The sequence below is a fragment of the Euprymna scolopes genome, chromosome 7, assembly GCF_053919585.1.
Source record: "Euprymna scolopes isolate OS-2025 chromosome 7, ASM5391958v1, whole genome shotgun sequence".
Taxonomy (NCBI): Eukaryota; Metazoa; Mollusca; class Cephalopoda; order Sepiida; family Sepiolidae; genus Euprymna; species Euprymna scolopes.
The window spans coordinates 9,884,235-9,911,444 of record NC_136488.1 but is presented as its reverse complement, the minus strand read 5'-3'; the positions used below and the strand labels follow the sequence as shown (position 1 = coordinate 9,911,444).

The window sequence follows — 27,210 nt, the reverse complement described above, 5'->3', positions numbered from 1 at the left end:
GACAAAAACGGTCGAATAAAGATATAGGGGACATAGTTTGAAAGCCAATTTATCATAATTTTTTTTGTAGGTTTCCGACTATTTTTTGATTGTATTTGAAAGATTAAAGACTAAAGTTAATTTTCAAAAGGAAAAAAATATTTCTTCACGTGAAAGAAAAAGTTATGAAAAATATTTTTACGGTGAGCTAACCAATTCAGTTAAATTTTGAAAATTAAATAAATTCATTGTAAAAATCCTTTGAAAGACAAATATTAGTTTTCTGGGTCTATTTCAAAGATAATTAGTAAAGTCCTAAGATATTGAATTAAGTACAAAAAAATTAAAAGAACACCTCGTTTGTACAAAAAATAGCTTGATTAGCCCCAAAACTCGAAGGATTCTATCCTTCGAAAAATCACAACACACAGAAGTTTTGTAAACATCGATTATACAGAAGCCCCAAATCTGAGACAGTCGAAAGGCTGTCTGAAAATGAGGTCATATAATTAAAAGGAGATAAGAGGTGCTGGCTTTCTTTTTTTTTCCCCCAGATGAGCATCCGTACATTCCTATCCTGAACGTTTGTATCATTTTTACCATTTTTTAATTTAATTATTTTTCTATGTTCTTGTCTTGAAATTAAAATTTTTTATTTTGTTTTTCAAGATTATGTAAAAATTATGTTACGCTGAAAGTTTCACATTCATGCAAGCAAGGAAAATATTAGAATATTATATATAAAAATTATGTGAAACCTGTAATTTAAAGAAAAAAAGAGATATTTTTTGCAATTATAATTTTTTGTGAAAATATTAAATAAACAATGCTTTATTCAATGATAATATCGGTACTTCAAGAAATTCATTTGTTTCGAGTTGTATTGAATTCATTAATACGGACTTTAGGGGCTTTTTTCGTAATATTCCTGTAAAAATTAAACAATTCATGCACTTTTTCTTTTTTACTACTGAAAACCATAACTTTAGTAAAAGTATTTTTTGTTTAACAGAAATAATACATTTCCTCTAAGATTTAAATAAAAATAATAGATTCATTATATTCTGCGATCATTATTTGATAAATACTGAATATTTCATTAAAATTGGTTAATTTCCTGATTTTTAGTGAATTTTTAAGTAATGGGAGAGGTCAAAATGTTTATACATTTTGAGCATCGGCATTCATTTTGCACATACCTAATAAATACAGTGAATTGTTTCTACAATTAATACCGTAACAGAGCCAATTAAAATGTTTCTCGTTTTTAACGCTATCATTATTCAATTATAAACACAATGATTATGTTAATAGCTCTACTGCAATAATTAGAGTTATTTCCTTTAATTAATTATAAAATTATTCAACTACAAAAAAAATTATTATTATTATTTATTCCTTAAAGACACTAAATTACTCTTTAACTAAAAGTATGGACTTAGGCAATCACAATCCATAGCAGATATCTTATCATTTTTTAAATAAAAAATTGTGTTGTAAAATTTCAAGTAAAATGTTATTGTAGAAATGTTATAATATTGTAATTCCCTCTCTGCTCCCTGCTTCTTTGACAATACCATCATTCAGACATTTAAATGTAATGTAAATAAACATTTATGCTGCTGAACTCCCCTGATGGATAATGTATCTTCTTGTCAAAGTTGGCAAAGGCTCAAGGAGGGGGTCTGTTGCACCGCAAGAGAGAAGTTCATAGTTGTTTTATGGCGTTCACCTTATGCATTTGAACCTCCTCCCTCCAAAGGAGGAAGAGTCAAGGGAATAATATATCAGGCGGTCCCTAGTCGCCTGTAATATTCGTTGCATTTTTGGTCAGGAAGCTAATATCTTCAGACAGCCTGATGTGGTAGAACCAGATGCCCTAACAGGTATTACCAGTTTACCACTTTGGGCCAAAGTGGACCTGCTGGGAGCAATGGTAACTAAGGGTCAACTCCACATTCCCCACAGCCCCCAAATGGAGCCTCACTATTGAATATCTTTTAAAGTCATATCCAGAACCAAAGGGGTTGGCATGAGCCATGGTGGACTTGTTGCCAAAGGAAGTAAACCATATGTTAATTCTTTTTATCAACTTCTATTATGTGCTATGATTGTCTGAAAGGTGGCCTCTGATTGGTCAAGCGAAGTAGAATACTTGTTTTGTACCAATCAGCACTAAGTGTATAAACCAAACACAGATTAAAAATCGAAAATCCTGAATTATCGCTGTTGCTGATGGGCATTGTGATTACAAGATTGCAATTATTCTTAAATAGATTTAGAAGAATTTAAAACATAGTATATGTTCTGTCATCAGTCAAAGAAAGAGAAATCCTTGACTGTAGCAATTTTAATTTTTGCCATATCATAAAGGACTCATTTTGAGGAATCAGATATCCACCACATAAAAAAATGTCTTGTGTCTAACTTTGCTATAGTAGCAAAGCAAGCAAGTAGGAAACTGTCATTAAGGAAAATAAGAGTTATCTCCCTTACCAGATGAAATGAATTTGGCGAACAATTAGTCTTGAAATTAAATCTAAAAAGACCTTTTGACGTTCTGGTCTTTCTCAGTATTACTTTATAGTTTAATTTTATTTTTATTGTTCCTTTTCCTCATGGAAAAGTTACTTTTGTGTATATATTGCTGTTGTAAAAGTTTTTTTTGTTGTTGTTTTTTTTTTTTCGGCATAAAAAAAAAAGTGGTCAATGGTACAGAATTATCTCCCTTTGTCATCTTAAACTGAAGCAATTTTTTTTTATTTGTCTTAATCCAGAGTGGCTCTTTTTGAGGAGTTCGATTTTCCTTAGATTAAAAATTAACCTTGTGTCTAACTGTCCTTGTGTGGGGTGAGAAAAAGACTATCACATGCTTTTGACAGTTTTTTCTTTACTAATATGTTCGGTCATATTTTGCATTGCAGATTCATCTCATCATGGATTTATCGTTGCACTGCAATCAGACGAGTGAGGATTGAGTGACAGCTAAGTATTTGCTGCCATATAACATGACCTTCTTGATACAACTACGACACAACTTACCCGGATGTAGATAAGAACAGCTCACAAAATTTTCGCACTTGCTGCTTCCATCCATCACCTACAAACTGTGTACCTCCAAAGTAGAAGAATCAATCCTCTACCTCAAAAGGTGTTGTCATCTGCAACAATTTCTTTGTAGAGACGACTTATCAATAGAACGCACCTGTCCCCGTCATCTCCCACACATGACATTGGAGTTCAGAGCTATCTTTTCCTTCAGATCATCACTAGAACATTAGGACAACAGCATATTCTTTTCATTGTGTTGACTCTCGAGTGTGTATCTGTTGATATCTTATATGCTTTTATATAGAGTGATGTGGTTCTCGATTGATTAACTACGTCTGTGTCGGATATATATTCGAGAGTCAAAACAATGAAAAGAATATTTTGATGTCGTAGCCTTAGTCATTGCACATTTTGTGAACGGCATCTAGAGACCTCTACAGTGAAAGTGTAGGATTTTGCGCTTAGTCAGGTGGATCAAGGTATTTATGTTAAGAAGTAAGTTGATCAGAGCACATCCACGGAAGTACTTATAATGTGAGCACGGGGGTGCAACACTGGAAATGCTTCAGGGGCCTGAGCTTGACAAATAGTGCAGAACCTATTAAGTTAAAAATTCTTATTTGCACCCTGTATAATAGAGAAAGGTTGGTGTATGTTACTATCGCTTCCCCGGGAAAGTTACTTGGTTTAGGAACGTCCTGGGAACGCAACAAGCTCCCCGGGAAATAAACAATATTCAACAATATCTAACGATAGGTACATGTTGAAAACATCAACAAAAACGGGTCGATATGTCATATAACTGGCTGGCATGGGTCGCTTCTGCATTGCGTCGTTACAGGCATCTTCGAATCATCGGCATTAATGGCATGCTGAAATCAAACGCTTGTACAAAAATAGTGGACAAATGCATTTTTATAAAAATATAATTTGAGATTTAACAATGAGGAGCATATTTTTATAAAGACCAGATGAAACCAGACGTATGCTATGTCGTGTCCACCGACCCCAGAATGCAAGCATCAACTGTTTAAAAACAATGAAATTATATTTAATTCTCTCTATCTTCATTGAAAGAGAGAGAAGGGGAGTGAAAGAGAGAAATAGAGAGCGAGATGCGTTTTACGCAATGTTTTGTTTTCGAACGCCTCGTTGATGAGTTCTCCGGGTTTGACCTTTCAAATTTTAAGGTCTTATATCGTTTTGCCTTGGTTCAATATTATAAACAAACTGTCATTCTTGGCTTGAGTCATAGCAGAACATTTTCAAAATCACAAACACCTGTTTAACACATTTGCACCGCACAAGTGCAGATCAAGTTAGGCACAAGGTTCATTAATGTAGAAGCCCCCAGCTCCCTCAAAAGAAGCTGCGTCATTGTGGCACAGATGCACTAGCCAAGACGTGACCCCTCTCTTCAAATCATTCCTGTCATAAAACAAAGATTATCAAACTATTTTTATAAACAGGATAATTTTTTCTGTATTTCTAACATGTGATATTTGTGACTTTTGCCTGGTTATAAAAATCAACCTTCATCAATTAATCTCCTAAATAAATGAAATTAAAAAAAAAGATCAATTTTGTCAAAAGAATTTTTTTATTTTGATTCAAAACAATTTTTTTATTTAAATATATTTTCTTAAATATATAATACAATTTGAGTGAAATACAAATCCAATTAATTGAATAATGATTAAAAAAGTCCATGTTCAATATATGATGCCTTTCATATTTTTACATTTTTTTTTACACCAGGAAGCATTTATAATATTTGGTAGATAAAAAGAGAAAAATAAATGCAGTATAAGTTGAAAAATTCAATAAGATGTATAAAATTATAGAAGCAAAAAAAAAAAAAAAAATGTTTATAAGTTGGCACTGATTTGATGTAAAATGGAAGCAGGAATGTAAGTAAAAAAAAAAAAAAAGTTTACTCAATTTTTTATCAAATCATAAAAAAGGTACATCCTTTTCCTCCTCCCCCTCCTCCTCATTGTTTCGCAAACATTAAAATCACACTTCTTTTTTTTTTAATCAGAGGTCTTAATAAACTAAGTATCTCCATTACTCCTGAACACTAACTCAGTCTAATAATACTAAACCAGCATTGAGTGGCTGAGATACTATAAACATCATCTTTTTCACTGTTCCTTTCCACATTGTTTTTCATTTTATTTTTTTCTGGTTTCTTCTTGATGCACACCATTTCATTTTGTCGTTGGTTTTGTTTTTTTCTATCAACGCTCGTCTTTATAATCTGCATATATAAATCAGACAGAGTCGAGATCAGTTGGTCATGTATATTGCATGCCAAAGTAAAGACTGTCACTTTTCAAGAAACTGATATTACTACTACTACTACGATGACTACTATATCTTTCATAGCTAAATTGTTTTGGGGGTTTTTTTCAGCAAGATGGAATATTTTCTTTGCATTTTTATTAAGACATCAGTTTTTAATAAAAAAAAAATCAATTCTAATCAGATGATAATATGTTGTATAAACTCTGCAAATCACCTGATCTCATTTTTACTATATACTACTAGCAATTCAGCCCGGCTTTGCTCGGTCCCTATGAACTGTTCATAACTTGCCCTACGTGTGAATACACTTTATGTAAGATTTCAAATGTTGAGACCAAAATTTGTCTGAGTAATTTCATAGAGACTGCAGAGGTCATTTTTTTTAACTTTGACTCCAATTTTGATAAATTTAAAATTTATTATTTTGGTCTCAAATCAAAATACGAAGTCTTACACATGTCCAAGTTACCTATATCTAAAATTAAAAATAAAAATAAAAGTGCTTAGACCCAAAATTAGTGGAGAAATTTGGTAGAATCTGCAAAGGTCAACTCTTTCACTTTTGACTTTTTGGCAGCCAAATTTTCGCCCCAAAACTGATTAAAATGCTTGCTGCATGTCTGAATATGTGTTATATATAAATTTCAAATGTTTAAACACAAAATTGGCTGAGTAGTTTGCTAGACACTGCAAAGGTCAAATTTTTTTAACTTTGACCTCTTGGCAAAGTAAATTTTCGACCCAAACTGAATAAAAAGCTTGCTCTATCTTTGAATACCCTTTATGTAAAATTTCAAATGCTTAGACCAGAAATTGGCTGACTAATTTGGTAGAGACCGCAGATATCAATTTTTTTAAACTTTGACCCCAATTTTGACCGCTTAATATTTATTTTTTGGGCTCAAATCAAATTATAAAGTTTGATCCATGTCCAAGTAAACTATATTTAAAATTTCAGGTGTTTAGACCCAAAATTGGCAGAGGAGTTTGGTAGAGTTTTCAAAGATCAAATCGTTGAACTTTAACCCCTTGACAGCTAAATTTCTGGCCGAAAACCACTTAAAACGATATTCCCATTCCTTATGTCAAATCTCGAGTCACTAGACTAAAAATTATTATTTGGTAGGGAAATGTACACACACAGACACACACAGGCGCGCGCACACACACACACACACACACACATTTTTACTTTTATAGATATGTAGATATATATATATTATTACTTATCATTCCAAAAACAGAAGAAGTATTTAATTCACACTTGTAAGTTGTTTTTTTGGGTGGGGAGGGGAGGATTATATAGTGTGTGTGTGTGTGTATATATATATATATATATATATATATATATATATATGGCATAATGCATGTTGACACACCAGTTCCAGTCAGATCATCAAAGTTAAGCAATATTGAGCCTGGTTATTACTAAGATGGGTGACCAATTTGGGAACTCCAGGCGCTGTATGTAAGAGGACGTCGACACCTCCCTGCAAGAGTTGTAAAAACCTAACATCGTCATCTTCCCTAACGAGAATATACATGCAACTGGGGACCACTTGTGAATTTCATACTCCCATGAAACTTCCTCCTTTGGAGGAAGCCAGTTAAACCCAAATAGGGTTAGTGCCGACCGACACCAACACAAATATATATGTATATATAGAGTAAAGTATGAAAATATATTCATAGCAATTAAGCTACACAGAGGCTCTCATGTTTCATGTTTCAGGGAATCATCACTTCACTCAGTCTGAAATGTGGACGTTTATGTATAGCTTAATTGCTATAAATGTATTTTCATACTTTATTAAGATCTACTGAGATATTGACCACTGTTGAAGTAAATACTGAATATCTCTGCACAATATATTATACAACCTTATAATACTATATGTGTATGTGCATGAAATAATATGTGTATGTGTGTATGGAACTTTGTTCAAATCGAACAGTATTCTTTTGTCTAGGTATATTTGGTTTTAATATTAGACATTTGTCTCCATATATTAATAGATGTCCGTTCAAATTTCCTGATGAGTCTTTGTTTCAGGTGAGAACTGATGGGCATAATTATATGCATGTTTTCAGGGCTACACACACATGCGGTTTTATATTATGAAACCTACTTTATAGTGTAAAGTAGACAACCTATTCACTCTCTTAGATTTTCTTTCTATCTATATTAAACTTTGCATGTGAAGAACACATACTGAAGATCATATGGAGTGACAGAAACATTCAGGTGAAGCTACCGAGCGCGCTATATGTACATGAAACATGGACACTGAACACAGGCCTACAAAGTAGAATTCATGCCATGGAAATGAGATACCTCAGAAGACAATTTGGCATCTCATAAATCGACCATGTCAGCAACAATGAAGTCCACAGAAAATGTCACTCAACAAGCGTGTCACTATGAAGACCTACTGTCAGTGAAAATGAGGAAACTTAGATGCTACGAGCATGTAACACGCTTAGAAAGACTTGCAAAGACCATCCTGCAAGGAACAGTTCAGAGGAAAAAAAAACTGAGCAAACAGAAGTGGTCCAACAGCATATTTGATTGGACAGGGAAAAGCTTTGATGTCACCGAAGTACTTGCCCACAATTGCATCAACTCGAGCCAGCTGGTCTACCATTCATCCACCATGCAACACGCTTACGATTCTGGTGGCTTACGGAACCAGTAAGAATAAGACATACAAATGACAGAATCTGCTATGAATTAAGTCTAACCTTAGCACCAACATCGTGAACGCAGCAATTCTCAAGATTTCATAACACATTTTTGCAAACACAGTTTTGGTTACAGACACAAAATGTCTATGAAACAAAGAAAAAAAAAATATTCATATAATTAAAAATAGTGTTACTAAAAGAATTAGCATGATTTCAGTTTTTATAGTTTAAAAAACACCTATAGAACTTGATGGCGGTTAGGGTTATGTAGATCCAATGCATGAGAAAGGATTTTAGTTAAAGCTCAGCAGCTTTTCATCACAATGAGAAAATAAATCCATTTGACCCAGTGCCAAATTAAAACAGAATTCACAACCATTTTTGACAAAAATAACTGAAAATGACTAAGGCTAGCAGAAAAATAAAGAATTGAAAATTGAAACCAATTAAAGAAAAATATGGGTGGGGGAATAGTCATGGTTAAAAGGTTTCTAATGAGAACAGTTGGATGTCATGAAAAAAATGAAAATTTTAAATAAAGTAAAACCAAAAACAGCAAAAGAGAAAAAGAAGTGATAAACCGATGGAAGGAGAATGGGAAGAAAAAAAAAACTAAAAGAGGAGAAGAGCAAAAATAAAAAAAGACGTAGAGAAAGGAAAGAAAAAATAAAAAAGAGACGTAGAGAAAGGAAAGAAAAAATAAAAAAAGAGACGTAGAGAAAGGAAAGAAAAAATAAAAAAAGAGACGTAGAGAAAGGAAAGAAAAAATAAAAAAGAGACGTAGAGAAAGGAAAGAAAAAATAAAAAAGAGACGTAGAGAAAGGAAAGAAAAAATAAAAAAGAGACGTAGAGAAAGGAAAGAAAAAATAAAAAAGAGACGTAGAGAAAGGAAAGAAAAAATAAAAAAGAGACGTAGAGAAAGGAAAGAAAAAATAAAAAAAGAGACGTAGAGAAAGGAAAGAAAAAATAAAAAAAGAGACGTAGAGAAAGGAAAGAAAAAATAAAAAAAGAGACGTAGAGAAAGGAAAGAAAAAATAAAAAAGAGACGTAGAGAAAGGAAAGAAAAAATAAAAAAAGAGACGTAGAGAAAGGAAAGAAAAAATAAAAAAAGAGACGTAGAGAAAGGAAAGAAAAAATAAAAAAAGAGACGTAGAGAAAGGAAAGAAAAAATAAAAAAAGAGACGTAGAGAAAGGAAAGAAAAAATTTAAAAAAAGACGTAGAAAAAGGAAAGAAAAAATAAAAAAAGAGACGTAGAGAAAGGAAAGAAAAAAATAAAAAAAAGAGGTAGAGAAAGGAAAGAAAAAATAAAAAAGAGAGGTAGAGAAAGGAAAGAAAAAATAAAAAAAGAGGTAGAGAAAGGAAAGAAAAATAAAAAAGAGAGGTAGAGAAAGGAAAGAAAAAATAAAAAAAAGAGGTAGAGAAAGGAAATAAAAAATAAAAAAAAGAGGTAGAGAAAGGAAATAAAAAATAAAAAAAAGAGGTAGAGAAAGGAAAGAAAAAATACAAAATCGATGTAGGGAAATGAAAGCAAAAATAAAAAAGAGACGTAGAGAAAGGAAAGAAAAAATTTTAAAAAGAGATGTAGAGAAAGGAAAGAAAAAATAAAAAAAGATGTAGAGAAAAGAAAGAAAAAATTTAAAAAAAGAGGTAGAGAAAGGAAAGAAAAAATAAAAAAGAGATGTAGAGAAAGGAAAAAAAATAAAAAAAGAGAGGAAATGAAAGCAAAAATAAAAAAGAGAGGTAGAGAAAGGAAAGAAAAAAGAAAAAAAGACGTAGAGAAAGGAAAGAAAAAATACAAAAGCAATGTAGGGAAAGGAAAGAAAAAATAAAAAAGAGACGTAGAGAAAGGAAAGAAAAAATTTTAAAAAGAGATGTAGAGAAAGGAAAGAAAAAATAAAAAAAGAGAGGTAGAGAAAGGAAAGAAAAAATAAAAAAAAGAGAGGTAGAGAAAGGAAAGAAAAAATAAAAAAGAGAGGTAGAGAAAGGAAAAAACAATAAGAAAGAGAGGAAGAGAAAGGAAAAAAAAATAAAAAAGAGAGGTAGAGAAAGGAAATAAAAAATAAAAAAGAGATGTAGAGAAAGGAAAGAAAAAATAAAAAAAAGAGAGGTAGAGAAAGGAAAGAAAAAAAAAAGAGAGGTAGAGAAAGGAAAGAAAAAATAAAAGAGAGGAAGAGAAAGGAAAGAAAAAATAAAAAAGAGAGGTGGAGAAAGGAAAAAAAAAATAAAAAAGATACATAGAGAAAGGAAAGAAAAAATAAAAAACTGAAAAGAAAAAGGCAGGTTTTTTTTAATAAAAAAAAGTTGGTTTACAGATTAATAATAAGCAAAAAAATATGTGAAAAATTGATTTTTTTGTTGGACAATATTTCTTGCAATGACACAAATGAGATTCTTGAAGACATTTCCTCTCTTCCACCATTAGATATATAAATGTATACGAATTTTAAATGAAAAGGAAAAACAAAATGATCGACGATTTGTCTGTTCCACGAGTTTTATTCAAGAGATTGTAAGTTTGAATATAATTATGATTATGTTTTTTTTACCTATTTTCAAATGTTAAATATTTCCTTTTGGTTTCCAGTTAGTGTCAGGTAATCAAGATAGAAATGTGAATTGTTTTGTCACCTTTTTCATGTAGTTATTTCACTGATAGATTAGTTCGTCAGCTGTTTTTAATTGTGGCGTATTATACCTTGGTTTCTAGATAGTGACTGGTCATCAGGAGAGAATATGCATCATTTTAGGGCCAACCTCTTAGAAGCTGATGTGAGGGCCTATTATTTAAATTGCAAGTAAACAAACTGATTAAATGAATAAAAACTGAACGTTTATTTATGTAGTGACTTTTGTTTTGGTTAACGGCTAGCTGTTGAAAGGTTGGCTCCGAAACGATGCATGTTCTCTCCTGATGATCCAACATTATCTGAAAACCGAAGTATAATACCCCACAATTAGAAACAGCCTACAAACTAATTTATGAATGAAGTAAATACAAAAAGGTAACAAAACAATTCATATTTCTATCCTGATTACCTGCTACTAACTACAAACCAAAAGGGAATATTTCACATTTGCAAACAAGTAAAAAATGTAATATTTAAACCTACAATCTCTTGAATAAAACCTACAGAACAGATGAATCACTGAGCATTTTGTTTCTGCCTTTCCATTTTAAATTCATATCTGATTTTTTATCCTTTCATTATCATGCATCATCATATATATATATATATAAGCAAGAGACGTAAATATATCTTTGCAGTTTACTCTTTGGCACTAAAACATGTTATTTAATAACTTTCTCATTTTCAAAGTTAATTCATCAAAAAATACGCAATTGTCCTTTCAAAAGATGACAAGTGAGAAAGACAAAACCATAAAAATCTAAACTTGTTTTTGCAGTCTCACACCATAGGAACTCATTTTTCAACAAATTTGCATGGAAATTACCACCACCCCTCCAACACACCCTCAAAAAGATTAAACAAATCATTGTAAAAATATCTTTTTGCTGATAGTCATGAACTTTAGTGCCTACTTGTTCGTAAACTATAGAAATATTTGGGAAAAAGAATGTAGCAAAAACTTCCTTTCATGATGATATAAAAATAAACATTGAAACGTCAGCAAAATTCCTTTCAAACAGATTCACAAATAGAAACGGTTAATTTGTAGTCTCTTTGATTCTCATCATTTAATATTGTCTGATAACTGAACGTGGATTTGTATGTTCGTCACAAGATTCAAACATTTTTTGAAAATATTATTTTCACATAATAAGAACATGAAATGATATAAAACAAAATAAAAAATAATACAAAGGCAAATATTATAAATCACGAACACTTAGAAACATTAATTGGTCATTTTGATGAAAAAACAGAAAGCAGTCATAAATGAATTGTCTCCCCTTTGCTTTGTCGTTTTTAGGAATGATGTGAGCAGTTTTATCGATTTTAAAAACAACTGGGTACAAATATTGTCTCATTTCAGTTTGTTTTTTTTTTTGTTTTAAAAGAAAAAAAAAGGAACCATTAAAAAAAAAGAACCATTAAAACAAAAATAAAGAACCATTAAAACCCTTCAGCAAGCTGCTGGTGAATTGAATTTGATGTTGTATTCGCACACATTTTCTTCTATTGAATTGATTTTGTCCTCGATTCCACATTGAAAAATGATCTGAAAGAGAGAAGAGAAATAATTTGATTTCAACAAATCAATTTTAGACATTTTTTATTCAAAGCAACATCATGCCTATTATGATATCATCTTTTAAGTGTTTATGTATTAGTGAGTTATCACTTATCAAGGCCCAAATGCCACTTGAGGATAAGGGTTAATGAGACAACGAGACATCACTGTGAAGATTGAAAATTATTCTTGTTTGGAGGCAAGTAAAAAAATAAAAAATTAGATTTTATTTTTCATGATAAAAAAGTTTTAAATTATCAGTTATTGTCCAGAATTCCTCCTATATTAAAAAATAAAAATAAAGAAAAATCTGTATGATGGATGTATCCATAATAAAACAAAAATATCATATTCCAAAGTCACATGAATTGATCATGTAGTTTTATTTTTATAAAGAAAATAATTTCAAAGAAATTACTGGAAATTCATAAAAAAATTCAATAGAAATTTTACAAATTTGAATTAGTATTTAGTTATCCCCCTTTGTTTTCTTTTTTTTTATTTATTATTTTCATAATAGACGATAAGAGATGGCCACTCTTTGATTACTCATAAAATTTCATTTCTCATTTGAAAATAAAACTACTGGTTCAATTTACCTGATTTTTGGAATATGATATTTTTTATTTTATCACGAGTTCATATATCATATGGATTTTTTGTTTATTTTTGCTTTTTAATATAGGGGAAATTCTGGAGAAGAACCAAAATTTCTTAGATTTTTTTTTCATAATAAAAAAGTATTATTAAAATATCTAACTGCTGCGAGACCTAAAAGAAATCTCACACCAATAAACTAACTTTATCATACAACTGAATCTGGCAGGTTTTACAGGGTAATGTGTAAATGATTACAATAGCTTTGATAGGATTTGAACTCAGCAGATGAGCACATATCACTTCAATAGGTGAATGTAAAAAGTTATTGATGAATACTGTAATTGAGGAGAAAGAGGAGTTGTCTGCCCTTTCTATAATTGATGGAAAGGGGGAGATCATCAGAACTAAAAAAAAAAAAAGTGGGGGAAAGTAAGGTTACTTCTGTTTTAGTATTACTTTTTCTTTTTCCCCTGCGATTTCAGAGATAAACAGCCAGTGTTCAGAATCCATTACTGACGTCTCCTCCTTGGGAAATTTAAAACAACCACGGTTCACTGCTATTATTTTTCAGAGAATTATGGCAATGTTAATGGATAAACAAATGTTGGCTATTTGTTTTATTTTTTATATTTTTCAAATCAACATCCATGCGTTTTTAACGGCAGATTGTGTTCAGGAAAAAGCATCATCCTCATTATCTGAGAAGAGTCAAGTCACAACATCGTGTCAATTCAGATTTGTCTACCTCTGCTATGTTATAATCAACAGCATCAACTACCGAAAGGTTAAATTGTCACAGCTGCAGAATCTACTCATCCGTCATAGCTTTAAACGTTTTTATCTACTTTATGGCATATCAATCCCTTTTGGATTATTTAATATCAAACAGAATATTTATTCATATGATTTGTCAATTAGCTTTGTTTTGTCCATCTGTTTTATCTCTTTAAGGATTAATAAATGCCGAAACATCGAAGCACAAAAATTAGGAAATCGTGACTTCTGGAAAATCTACAACAGTGTAGTAAATAATGGGCAATCAACAATTCCCCCACTAACCAACAATCACAAGGTTGTTTACTCAGCAACCGACAAGGCTAATATGCTTGCCAGTCGGTTTGCCTCGAACTCCACACTGGACCCTTCCAACCACCCCCTGCCTGACTTTCCTTTGCGGACAGACGCCATGCTAGATGATCTAAAAATCACCCCTGCTCAGGTACACGCTATCATAAAAAACCTTGACACTTCAAAAGCATGTGGACCTGATCTCATCCCAGCTGTGCTATTAAAAAAGTGCTCAGCCGAAGTAGCTCCAGTTCTCTCCAAACTCTACAACAAATGCCTTAATGAATCATGCTTTCCGGGCTGTTGGAAAACTGCTTCTGTGGTACCAGTATTCAAGAATTCTGGCGAAAGAACTGATCCATCAAATTATCGCCCCATTAGCCTCCTCCCACTTTTCGCCAAAATATTTGCGACCAAAATTGACCATGCTCTCGTCCGGCACCTTACAGATGCTAAACTTCTGACTGACAAACAATATGAATTTAGACAAGCCACTGGACAAAGCGGGGGAGGGCAGAGCAGTAGCTCTAGATATATCTAAGGCTTTTGACAGGGTATGGCACAAGGGTCTCCTCAGGAAAATTAAATCATACAGTATCACTGGTAGAATACTTAACATAATTAAATCCTTCTTAGATAAGAGAAAAATCCAGGTTGTCCTCGACGGTTGTACATCTAAACAGTGTGATATAAATGCGGGAGTGCCTCAGGGGTCTATCCTTGGACCTCTATTGTTCCTAATATTTATTAATGACCTCCCTGACAAAACTGCCTCTGAGATGGGTATATATGCTGATGACACCACACTCTATAACAGGCATGACAGGAAAACAAATGAACACATATCTAAAAAAATGGCAAAAACACTAGAGGATGACCTCCAATCTGTAGTGGAATGGGGACATAAATAGATGGTCACATTCAATGCTGCCAAGACTAAACTGGTTTCCTTCAATAATTATAAGAAACCTTCTCTGCCACCAATAGCAATGGCCAGTGACTCCCTGTCTGAGAGTACATCTTTCAAACTGCTTGGCCTAACATTCACAGGAAATATGAGTTTGAACAATTATATTGAAAACATTGCCAGGGCCGCTGCGAAAAAGGTAGGCTCTCTCTACCGTGCTAGAAAACTACTGACACCTGAAAGTATCCTGTACCTCTATAAGGCCACCATTCACCCATGTATGGAGTATTGTTGTCACATTTGGGTTGGTGCATCTGCTGCTAGTCTCTCGTTCCTAGACAAGGTTCAAAAGAGACTCACCAATCTGATAGGCCCTGAACTGGCATCTAAGCTTCAGCCTCTGCCCCATCGATGAAACATTGCATCCCTCTGCCTGTTCTACAAGTATTTTAATGGTGAATGCTCTGACAAACTGCAGACACTTGTGCCCCCACGACGTAGACACCCTCAACAAACCCGACAGGCAGCTAAATCCCACCCCCACACAGTAAAGATCCCTAGATGTAAAAGATATTTCTACTCCAGTAGTTTCTTCCCCAGAACCACTAGACTCTGGAATTCCATTCCAGGTCCCTGCTTCCCTAACTGTACTGACATGCAGAAGTTCAAGTGTAACGTGAACAGACATCTTGCTGCCCAAATCCCAACATAGTGCCCCAGTAGTTGAGGCCCTGATAGTAGCCCCCTACACCAAAGTGGCAATGTGCCTTGTTTGGGGTGGAAATGTATGTAAAAAAAAACAAAAAAAAAACATAAACTAAACACTAAAATTGAATTGCTCTTTTACCCATAGCTGGAAGGAGAACGGAATGTTTCATACCTTTTAACAATGGTATTAGTGTATAAACTTGGTTGAGATGATTCAATATTTAACATGCTTATAATTTAGTTTATACCCTGCCCAATATTGTTGTAACAATATATTTAAATCACATCATCATCAACGCTCTGATCCCCAGCTGGCATCAATTGTGATGGATGGCTCTCGTCTGGGTGAGGCCCCGTGTTTTGACAAGCTTCTGGGTTTGACCTTTACTCCTGATCTGAAATGGAACATGTACATCAAGTCTGTTGCCAAGGTTGCTGGAAAGATGGTGGGATCCTTCTACTGCTCCAGAAGATATCTCACTACTGATGCAATTCTCTATCTATATAAAAGCCAAGTATGACCAAGGATGGAATACTGTTGCCATATCTGGGCAGGAGCTGCCAAAAACAGCCTATCATGCCTTGACAGAGTACAAAATAGACTTCGTGGTTTAGTGGGGGATGCCCTTTTCTCTACCCTGCAACCTCTCTCCCACAGAAGAGACGTTGCGAACCTATCCTTGTTTTATCGTTATTTTCATGGCAGGTGCTCGTCTGAACTCCAATCCCTGGTCCCCCCTCGCCAGTCTTTCACGAAAAACACCCGTCTAGCTGAATCCACTGTGAAAAATTTCCCCCACTCTATATCTGTGCCTAAATCAAAACACGGATTTCATGAACAAAGCTTCTTTCTTAGAACTGCACGCCTGTGGAACTCTGTTCCGTCTGCCTGCTTCCCTCCGGACTACAACTTGGATGTCTTCAAGTCTAATGTTAACAAATTCCTAATGAACCGCCCCCTTAAGTAAACACTTCATCAAATCTCCTCACTAACGTAATGTACTTGCAATAACCCTTATCCCTGAGTGGCTTCCGGGCCTTGATAAGTGGTGATCTCTGTGTAAAAAAAAAAAAAAAAAAAAAAAAAGAAAAAATGCAGTTTAGTTGAAATAATGTTATGAACAGTATTTTCCATGTAAGGTTAAGCACAAAGTGGAAAATTCCATTTAAATGTCAAAAGTTTAGGAATACATGTCAAAATATGATATTATGGACATGCAAAACTGAAATAAAATGTGACAATGAAAACGGAAATGTGATCTGCTTTTTGCCATGTGAGCTGATTGTGACCACACCATCGGAATCGGGAATTGGAAAAATTGAAAATTTTTGAGGTATCAGAATCGAAATTAAAAACATTTAGCACAATTTTCGATTCCAAAAACGATTCTTTTTTAAAAAAAAATGTATGTTTATACGGTATAGGTGCACAAGTAAAAATTTCAAAAACTCTTTGAGATATATATATATATAAGTGTATATATATATATATATATATATATATATATATATATATATATACATATATACACTTATGTATTAGACAAAAAAATGTATCCTCACTAAAAATTAAGAAAAAATTATTAACTAGAATTTTAATTAAGATAAAAATCAGTTTTCGTATTTTGCCGATTTGCCATTCATTATTACTTGATTAAATGACAGATTGATTTATCTCCCCTTGCTTTACTGGATTTTCGTTCTCATCAATAGTGAATTGGCAAAATATAAAACTGATTTTCATTTGGTAAAAACACTAAATCTAATATTGAGTTGAACAAATTTAAAAATGTTTTTATGTTAAATTTTATTACATGAAGAGTCACTTCAAGTTAATTGTTTTATTTTATTTTAAGCATTATGTTTACATAAGAAACACACAGAGATTTTTCTTATTTGAATCAGAATCAGAGAAAATGTTGGTATCATCCTTTTATTAATGACTAGCCTGGGTGCCTGGCATTGCCTGGGTGTTTGGAGGCATAAAAAAAAGTGGTAGTAGGCAGGCAGGCTTGAACCTGTGACGCGAAGGCAAAAAAGAAAATGAAAGAAAATCCGACATCTTACCTCTACTCCATGACACAATCGGAAGTGTAAAACGTTCAAATTTAACGTAGTCAATTAAAAAGATGACTTGCAAAAATGGCATTGCTTTTAAATCTCCCACAAAGGTCGTTTTTAATGTGTCAGTCACAATTAAGTTAGCTAAGTGAATTTTGACAAGGGTCTCATTTAGTGCATGTCAGGATAAACTTTATCCGCAAACAGAATCATTCCAAGAGATGGATGATGTAAAGTTAAAGCAGGGGGCAGAGGTCAAACGCTGTAGACAAAACAGACTCAAAGAATGACATTAGGTTTTTGAGTGGAAAGAAAACTCACGTTTTGAGATTAGTCTCTTAGTGGAAACTGTGCAAATACGCCACTGCCAATGATGTAGAAAAAAATCTCAGTGAATGTATAAATGTCTCTGTCTGCAAATGTCACTCATTTTATTAAGTTAGAAAGTTAAGTTTAAAAAGTAAATACTAGTTAAGATAACATTAGTCTCTTTCTCCTGTGCCCATTCTCTCCAAATAAAACCATTTATGAAAACCCTCAGCGAACATCGCCTTGTGTCATCTTTCTTCATAGAAAGAAGTGGAAAGTGCATAAAAGATCAGCACATATAAACACCCTACAGATGTGTATATATAAGACTTATTTTGTTGTTGAAAATGTTGCAATACTAAGTTTGATTGATTCGCTTACTAGAACAGGTACTGAATGACAAAAGGGGTAGATGAAACAAAAAAAAGCAAGTAATTTTGTGAGCTAATTGAATATTTAAGAAAAAGTGTCCCTTACTCGTGTTAGACGTTCTTTTTGATCTGGGCAAAGTTTGGAATCGCCGCCAGTCATCTTTAGGATGTAATCTCCAGGTTTCATCTTTTCCCATTTCGTATGAGTTCCAAGGATAATCGGAGGGTCAAAGTTTTTCTGCTGCGTACATTCTTTAAAAGGGCAGATTTTATACTCGTAAGCAATTATTTGTGCTGTGAAACATTTCAGACTCAGTTTGTAAAAAACACCTTCAGGTCCAAAAAACTGGGAGAAAAGAAAATAATAAATTATCAGATACATATAAACTGCTGAAAAATTAAAAACTGTGTACACATTTTTGGTGCTTGTTTAGAATTATAACTATATCAAAAACCAAAAATAAAGAAAAATCTGTTTGATGCACATCCCATGACAAAGAAAATATCATACACCAAAAATCATGTAACTTGATCAAGTAGTTTTATTTTTAAATAAGATCAAATTTTGTGTTAAATGAACAGTGACAATATTGAGACACCATCTTAAAAACAGATTAAAGAAACAAGGAAAATAACTCCAGATAATTCAAAGATTTTTAGAAAGCCACTTATAGCATAGGAAGGGGGAGCACTGATAAAACTCGACTTCACTTAAAAATTATTTTCTTTATAAAATAAAACTACTTGATCAATTTACTTGAGTTTTGCTGTATGATATTTTCCCCCTCACGAAAAGATTTTTTTTCATAAGGGACAAATTCTGGACAATGATCATATTTTTTCCTAATTACATAAATGACAAAGTTCCAATTTAAAATGCATCAAATCGAACGTGTGAATAATGGCAACTATACAATGATCCTAATGAACCGACCCCTTAAGTAAACACTTCATCAAATCTCCACACTAACGTAATGTACGTGCAATAACCCTTATCCCTGAGTGGCTTCCGGGCCTTGATAAGTGGTGACTACTGTGTAAAAAAAATAAATAAATACAATAAAAATATCTCCACTGGACATGTGTAAAAAGTTGAATATTTAGTGTAGCAACAAATTCTGGGAACATATATTAAAAAATACTAGAAAGAACTATTGGAAACAAGTTATACACCATCCATGACTATGCAATTTCTACAAGAAAATGAGAATAATTGTCCAAACAATCAAAACAATACAAACATGCCTAAATGTTAAAATGCTGACTTGGATGCGATCCATGTGATTGGATTAATGTTTACAAGAGAAACTTTACAATAAAAGAAAACAAGATGCTGAACAAAAATCATCATCTTCATAATCCATCATAATTCATAATTAATGAAGCAGATTTCTTGATATTTGAAATATCAACAAATCTTTCTTACTAATTGTATCTAATTGTGTTGCACAAGAAAGCCTTTACTTTCATTTTTGTTTTTTTGTTTTTTAACTATGTAATTATTTTTTTTTTTAATTATTATTTAAAAAAAAATTTTTTAATTATTATTTTTTAAACTATGTAATTTTTTTTTTTTTTAAACTAATTTATTATTCATAGGATTTTGAAATTTTTATTTACTTGTTAACATATCATTCGGTCAATACAATTAATAATTAAATTCAAATTTCAAAATCCCATCTAAAAAAAACATTAAATGTGATTAAAAAGAAAGTTTCAGTAAAATTAAAAATTCATTCACATTTGCAATTGTGTTAAGACAGGTTATCAGATGCCTTTCAATATATCAACATTTTTTTTCTGCAGTTTATACACATATAATTCAAACTCATATGGATTATTAATGGTAAAAATGTGGCCAAAAGATTAAAGTGAGGATTAGAGCATGATCCACATACTTAGGCTGTGTCAGTTTGTTGTGCTTACAAATGAAATAACCCTGAATGTGTACAATGCAATTATAAAAAAACACAACGCCTGTAAAACAATAAAAAAAAACATTTCAGTGTCATAGGTGAATAATCAACAGCGAAGAACAAGTTTAAAAGGAAGTCATTTTTGCAAACATAAAAGATTACAATGCAAATTCTGAAATCTTGATTCAATCCAAACCAAATATTCAATACATATATTAGAGCATCGGCTTAAAAGACAGATTGGTGGATGATGTCGAGTTTGAGTGTCGATGCTGTAAAAATACTACCTCTACCCCTGTTCAAACCAACTTTGAAATTGACGCCATTGGCAGTTGTTTCCAACTTCTTCTATGTTTGAGACATAATAGGCCACAAGGATTAGTGTACAGATGATATCACAACCAGGATACAATCCGCACGGGAAAAGTTCAGAGCTCATTCCCATTTTGATCAACAAAGGCATACCTTTCAGGTTCGGTGTACAGGTGTTTGTTGCTGATGTTTGAGGAGTCATGCTTCATGCTACAAAAATTTGGGCTGTTACTGTTGATGATATGAACAGGCGTCTGAGAAAAGATAATACTATGATCAGATGGATCTGCTCTTCAAAATTTATGAACAAAAAATGCATGACCAATCTGGGAGAAGATCTTAGCATCCACACTTTGGAAGTTATGCCGAAGTGTGGAAGATTTAAATGATTTGAGCATGTGAAGAGAATGGATGACAACTTTTGATAAAGAATGTTGTCCTTTGATTTCAGAGGCAAATACCGCATCCAACCAAAAAAGTGATTGCTGTCAAACATCAAGGCTGACTTCCATGCTCTAAACATCACAGTCAATGTCAATGATCGTAATGCCTGCAGAGCAGCTATCAACCTTAACAATAACAACAAGGTGTCCAACCCTAGCAGCTGGAATTAGAATACATCAAATCATACAGTAGTAGTAGCAGTAGGTTATTATCAGTCAACACATTTTCATAAATTTTGACAGTTTTTAATATTAAGATCCCCAACTTTGACAGACAAAAGGGTTGTTGTAGCTGCAAGGAAGCACTGAAAAGAATCTATGAATTATAAAATTTGACAAATATTTTAGGAGAAAAAGAAAATCGATTTTAAATCAATCATTCACTTTTTCCATTATTGAACTGACCTCTTTATCTTTTATCGAATTTGCTTCTTTCAAATATTCACTTTTCCGTTTACGTCCCTCCATTATGATTATTTTTTGCTTACGTACTTCCTGGACAATACCATCACACCGATTTGGGCAAAGGACAGGTTTTGAAGATGGTTCAACTGAAACAGATTTATGGATAACAAAAAAAATAAAACAACAATTCAAAACAATTAAATAAAAAAAACAGAAGGAATAAATCTGTAATTTTTACAAATGATAAATATTAATTCTTTTTAAGATAATACCAATGCAATGTTGGTGGAAGACAATGCTTAATATGAGGCAAAGGTAAATAGATGAATGAAAATATTGAAAAATTCAGTAATTTTTAATTAAATATGTATTTACCAACATACTGTATCAAATAAGGTTATCATATTTTTATATCTCTTTATTTTAAAGGTATACTTCCTTGTCAAAAAGAAATCTTCATTCAATTCAAAGTGTTCTCAAGAGCTAGAATCATGGAAAATATAGATTATATTTTGTAGCAATCTCACAAATTGTTGATATATTTATTATCAAGTTGGTACGAAAAATTTCCCCAGTTTGTAGAAGTGGCATTCTAAACCATTGTAATTTATTTTGTACAACTTGTTATTACTTAAACATGTCACCATGATTAATTTATAACTTTTTCTTTCAGATTATTAAAGCATCATTCATAGTTTTCTGCTGTATTCTCACCCATATTAACTCAAAAACGACCTTCTTTAGTCGACAGAAAGTCATCTTCCATCATGATAATGCTTTCATTTATTTTTTTTTTTTTTTTTACACAGTGGTCACCACTTATCAAGGCCCGGAAGCCACTCAGGGATAAGGGTTATTGCACGTATATTACGTTAGTGTGGAGATTTTATGAAGTGTTTACTTAAGGGGGCGGTTCATTAGGAATTTGTTAATGTTGGACTTGAAGACATCCAAGTTGTAGTCCGGTGGGAAGCAGGCAGACGGAACAGAGTTCCACAGGCGTGCAGTTCTAAGAAAGAAGCTTTGTTCATGGAATCCACGTTTTGATTTAGGCACAGATATAGAGTGGGGGAAATTTTTCACAGTGGATTCAGCTAGACGGGTGTTTTTCGTGAAAGATTGGCGAGGGGGGACCAGAGATTGGAGTTCAGACGAGTACCTGCCATGGAAATAACGATAAAACAAGGATAGGCTCGCAACGTCTCTTCTGTGGGAGAGAGGTTGCAGGGTAGAGAAAAGGGCATCCCCCACTAAGCCACGAAGTCTATTTTGTACTCTGTCAAGGCAGGATAGGCTGTTTTTAGCAGCTCCTGCCCAGATATGGCAACAGTATTCCATCCTTGGACGTACTTGGCTTTTATATAGATAGAGAATTGCATCAGTAGTGAGATATCTTCTGGAGCGGTAGAAGGATCCCACCATCTTTCCAGCAACCTTGGCAACAGACTTGATGTACGTGTTCCATTTCAGATCAGGAGTAAAGGTCAAACCCAGAAGCTTGTCAAAACACGGGGCCTCACCCAGACAAGAGCCATCCATCACAATTGATGCCAGATAGGGATCAGAGCGTTGATGATGTAAAGATGGGAGTTTGGTTTTAGATGCATTAAAGGTAACTAGCCACGTCTTCCCCCACTGAACCACGTGCCCGAGATCAGAGGAGAGAGAATCAGAGAGAAATTTGTCATTTACAGCCTTTGATGTGTTGCCGTAGATTGTCGTGTCATCAGCATAGATGTCAACGAATGATTTATGTGTTTAGGGAGGTCATTGATGTAGATCAGGAAGAGAGTTGGGCCCAGGATTGACCCCTGAGGGACTCCAGCATTTATATTGCAGGCCTCCGATTTTTGTCCATCGACCACTACTCTTATGAGCCTATTGGAGAAAAATGATTTAATGATTGAGAAAACATTTCTAGTTATACCGTAGCTGGAAATCTTGTGAAGTAGACCCTTATGCCATACCTTGTCGAAGGCCTTTGATATGTCAAGAGCAATTGCCCTAGAAAGGAAGCCTTTGTCAAGAGATTCACTAATCCTGTGGGATATAACCGTCAGCACATCTGCGGTAGATCTTGCAGAGCGGAAACCATATTGTGTGTCACTAAGAAGGTTATTCCTGCTGAGGTGGTTGACTATTTCTCTATTTAATATGGATTCCAGCAACTTACTCATAACACACAGGAGACTTATTGGTCTGTACTGAGAGGGAGATGACTTATCACCTGAATTCTTAAATACAGGGCAAACTGATGAGGTCTTCCAAGGAGTTGGAAAGCACTTCTCCTTAAGGCAGTGCTTAAATAGTTTCATAAGTATGGGAGCAAGTTCTGGTTGAAGCTTTTTTAACACTTGTCCTCACACAACAATACTGATTTAAGATTTCTTGGGAGAATTTGGTTGACCCATCCTGTATATTCTTCTAAGTAACGATTTAGATCGCCTTAGGTTAATATCATGAGATTGAATACAAGTTAGATTCATATTTCACATCAAAACCTAAAGAATTTTACAAGTGAGACATTTAAAAACTTGTTAATGGATGGAATTAAGTTATGGGGACCAAAAGTCGTTATTGTTATGAATAAAGATTTTCAAAACAGTTTTTCATTATCAAAGATCAAAACCTTTTGCATCAATAATTAGTATTTGTTATGAATGTGCTATCCAATGTATGCCAGCATATAAAACGGACATTAAACCAAAGATGATGATAATATTTCTTATTTGTTGATTATTACAATAAATAAAAAAAAAAACATAATATAAAAATATATATTAATAATAAAAAGGAATTCACTGTTTGAAACACTCAATAACAATTTAACTATCGGAGAGAAATGATTTAATGATTGAGAAAACATTTCCAGTTATACCGTAGCTGGAAATCTTGTGAAGTAGACCCTTTTGCCATACCTTGTCGAAGGCCTTTGATATGTCAACTTCTCTCCGTGGAATAAGGTCTTTCAAGTTTAAAAAGACGAGTGTGAAATTATTTTTAATAAATATTGCTATTTCAACTGTCCAATTTCCTGAAGATGATTATTTTATTATTTGAAAATTTTAAAGAAAAAAATTCAATTTTATTTTTAATAGATAGCAATATTCATTAAAAACAATTTCACACTCGTTTAGTCTTTTATAACCATTTGTTTTTTTTTTTGTTTTTTTTTATTATAATAATAATATTATTATTATTATTATTATTATTGTTGTTGTTGTTGTTGTTGTTGTTGTTGTTTCTGAATGTTTGAGATGAGAATTGATATTTTATATCATTTGGCTTATTTGAAAACTGTTCATAACTCCCCATCCCCCAAGAAAAGAAAAATAGCAAAAATAAAGTAAAATCTTTATAGTGGTTTACAAGGAGAGGAGGAGGATCTAACAAGTGGTGAAATAGATAAAAATTATTTTTGTTAAATACAAAAATTAAAAATGAACTTTATATTAATTTATTTATTTATTGCGGACTATTATTCTCATCTTTATTGGTTGTTGTTTCACGACGTTTCGGCCAACTATTCCTCTGGCCTTCGTCAGGTGGTAACCGCGATGGATAGGAACTTCGAATTTCCTAACTGCATTTTCAGCAATCACTGCCATCCGGAGTTGTTGTCGTCTCACCATGTTACCACCTGACGAAGGCCAGAGGAATAGTTGGCCGAAACCTCGTGAAACAACAACTAATAAAGATGAGAATAATAGTCCGCAATAAATAAATTAATATAAATAATACTCGTCTCAATAATGAATTCCAATTAAAATAATATATAAAAATGAACTAACCTGATTTTTGGTGTATGATATTTTATTTCTGTACATCATAAAGATTTTTTCTTTATTTTTTGTTTTTATGGAGGGTTATGCAAGAGTTATGGACAAGTTCAAAAAATTCATATAAAATCATGAATTAAAGATAAAAACAATTCACCGTTTAACATGTTTGTATTTTGCAGCAAATAGTTTTTCCATTCATCACTTCCATCACAGCAATCACAGAATCCATCATTAACTCTGCTTGAGAAAATCGATTGAGGCCGTGCGCCATCAAGTTGGAAGGCACAATAAAATCTGTAACAAGAATAAAAATAAAAAAGTAAAAATGAACCAGACACAAAGTGGGTGGCTTAAAGGTAACATTGGAAAATCACAAATAAAAAGCAAGAAAAATGAAAGAGTGCCCAAGTAGCAGAAATGGAGGAGGAGATGATTAAGGAGGAGAAAAAGATGACCAATGAGCAGCATAGGGAGGCAATGACTTGAGAGGAAGATGAACAAGGAGCAGGTCAAGCAAAGATGTCCATAGGCCAGAAAAGAGGGACAAGGAGAAGGTGTTTGAGGTGGATGGGGGTTTTGCAAGACACAACATGGATACCCTTCATATACATGGTTTAATATTATGAACATCTTTGATGGAGATTCATTCAAGTTTCCAGATTACAGTTTGTTTCAGGTGAGAACTAGCTAATAAATTACCTGTCTACATATTATTATGCAAATATGATTCAATTCATATTTGTTGTTTCTTTTAATGCATTAATCTGTAAAATTTATTCTACATTTTGCAAACTTCTTTCCTCTGATGAGAAGCATTGCATTTTTTTAAACTCAGTGGAATAAGGTCTTTCAAGTTTATTTGTACTCCTTGTTAAATAATTTAAAATTCTGTATACCTTTTTTACAGGTTTTGAATGTATTTTTAGGGTTTGAAATGATGTTCAATAAGATTTTTCTATTATATATATATATATATATATATATATTATTTTTGGAAATGTCCCTTGTGTGTGTGTATATATATATATATATATATATATATATATATATACACACACACACAAGGGACATTTCCAAAAATAATATATATATATATATATATATATATACATATATATTTTGGGAAATGTCCCTTGTGTGTGTGTGTGTATATATATATACACACACACACACACACACACACAAGGGACATTTCCAAAAATAATGCTTTCTATTTTTTATTGCACTTTAGTCCAACTCATGTTTTAACAGAAGAATAAAAAGTAAAAAACGGAGAAAAATTTAAATGAAAAAATGCTACCTAAATACACAATAGTGAATTTCAACCATTTAACAAAACATGTGTAAGATGAACTAACGACCCTGGTGTCTAACTCTGTCCCGTGGGGAGGCATTGTAAATATTAACAATAAAGTACCATGAGCATGAAATAAATACATCTTTAATATATTATATTTATATATAAAAGTTTTATTTACAAAACTTTTTATATTTAAAAAGCTTTATTTATTATTGAGCATTATTATATAAACACAGTAAAGATGCTCCAAATATTTTATCCTGTGGATACAAACTTTATCTCGATTACTGTGTATACATTGTATCACAAAAGTGAGTACACTCCTCACATTTCTTCAAATATTTAAGTATATCTTTTCATGGGACAACACTGGAAAACTTAGTAGTCTGTCTGTAGTGACTGGCAAGAAATGTTTTTAATCATCACCAATAAGTGAATTATGAGCCTCTTCCCCTTCTCTTTCCTTCCCTTCTACTTCATCTCCCCCTTCTTTTTTTCATCATTCTCCTTTTTCTTCTTCTCACCTCTTCTCCTTTACGTCTCTTCTCTTTTTTCTTCCCTCTCCGTTGGCCGATTTAAATTAGTACGGCAAGGGCGTAACAAGAATGGGTGGTGGGGACAGTGAAGGGGCACACTCTCCGACCACAACAGAACCTGAGAATAAAATGACGCATCTTAAAACCAAAAACCCATTTTGCAGAAACATTCTGATATATTAATAAAATCCACATCCACCCCCTAAATTAAACCAAATATACACAAGTATACTTAATGCCTGTGACAAGTAGCACACAGATAAGATCATCTCTTT

The 27,210-nt window shown here is 32.8% G+C and overlaps 2 protein-coding genes across 3 annotated transcripts in view; one reads left to right on the top strand and one right to left on the bottom strand.

Annotated features, from left to right (window-relative positions):
• The window catches only part of LOC145279605 (MIT domain-containing protein 1-like), a 155,667-nt gene extending 151,084 nt beyond the window's left edge, over positions 1-4,583 (top strand). Inside the window, exon 13 of the mRNA XM_080130778.1 lies at positions 2,904-4,583. The gene's annotated coding sequence lies outside the window, so the exon portion shown is untranslated. The remainder of the gene's footprint in view (positions 1-2,903) is intronic.
• Positions 1-27,210, bottom strand: part of LOC145279604 (uncharacterized) — a 76,248-nt gene that overhangs the window by 36,988 nt on the left and 12,050 nt on the right. For both annotated transcript variants that reach the window (XM_080130776.1, XM_080130772.1), the window contains 4 exons: positions 25,254-25,393; positions 21,318-21,463; positions 18,348-18,587; positions 12,107-12,205 (listed from right to left, as the gene is read on the bottom strand). In XM_080130776.1, coding sequence (XP_079986902.1) covers positions 12,110-12,205; positions 18,348-18,587; positions 21,318-21,463; positions 25,254-25,393 — 622 coding nt within the window. In that variant the 3' untranslated portion in view covers positions 12,107-12,109. Of the gene's footprint in view, positions 1-12,106; positions 12,206-18,347; positions 18,588-21,317; positions 21,464-25,253; positions 25,394-27,210 lie in introns of those variants that run through there.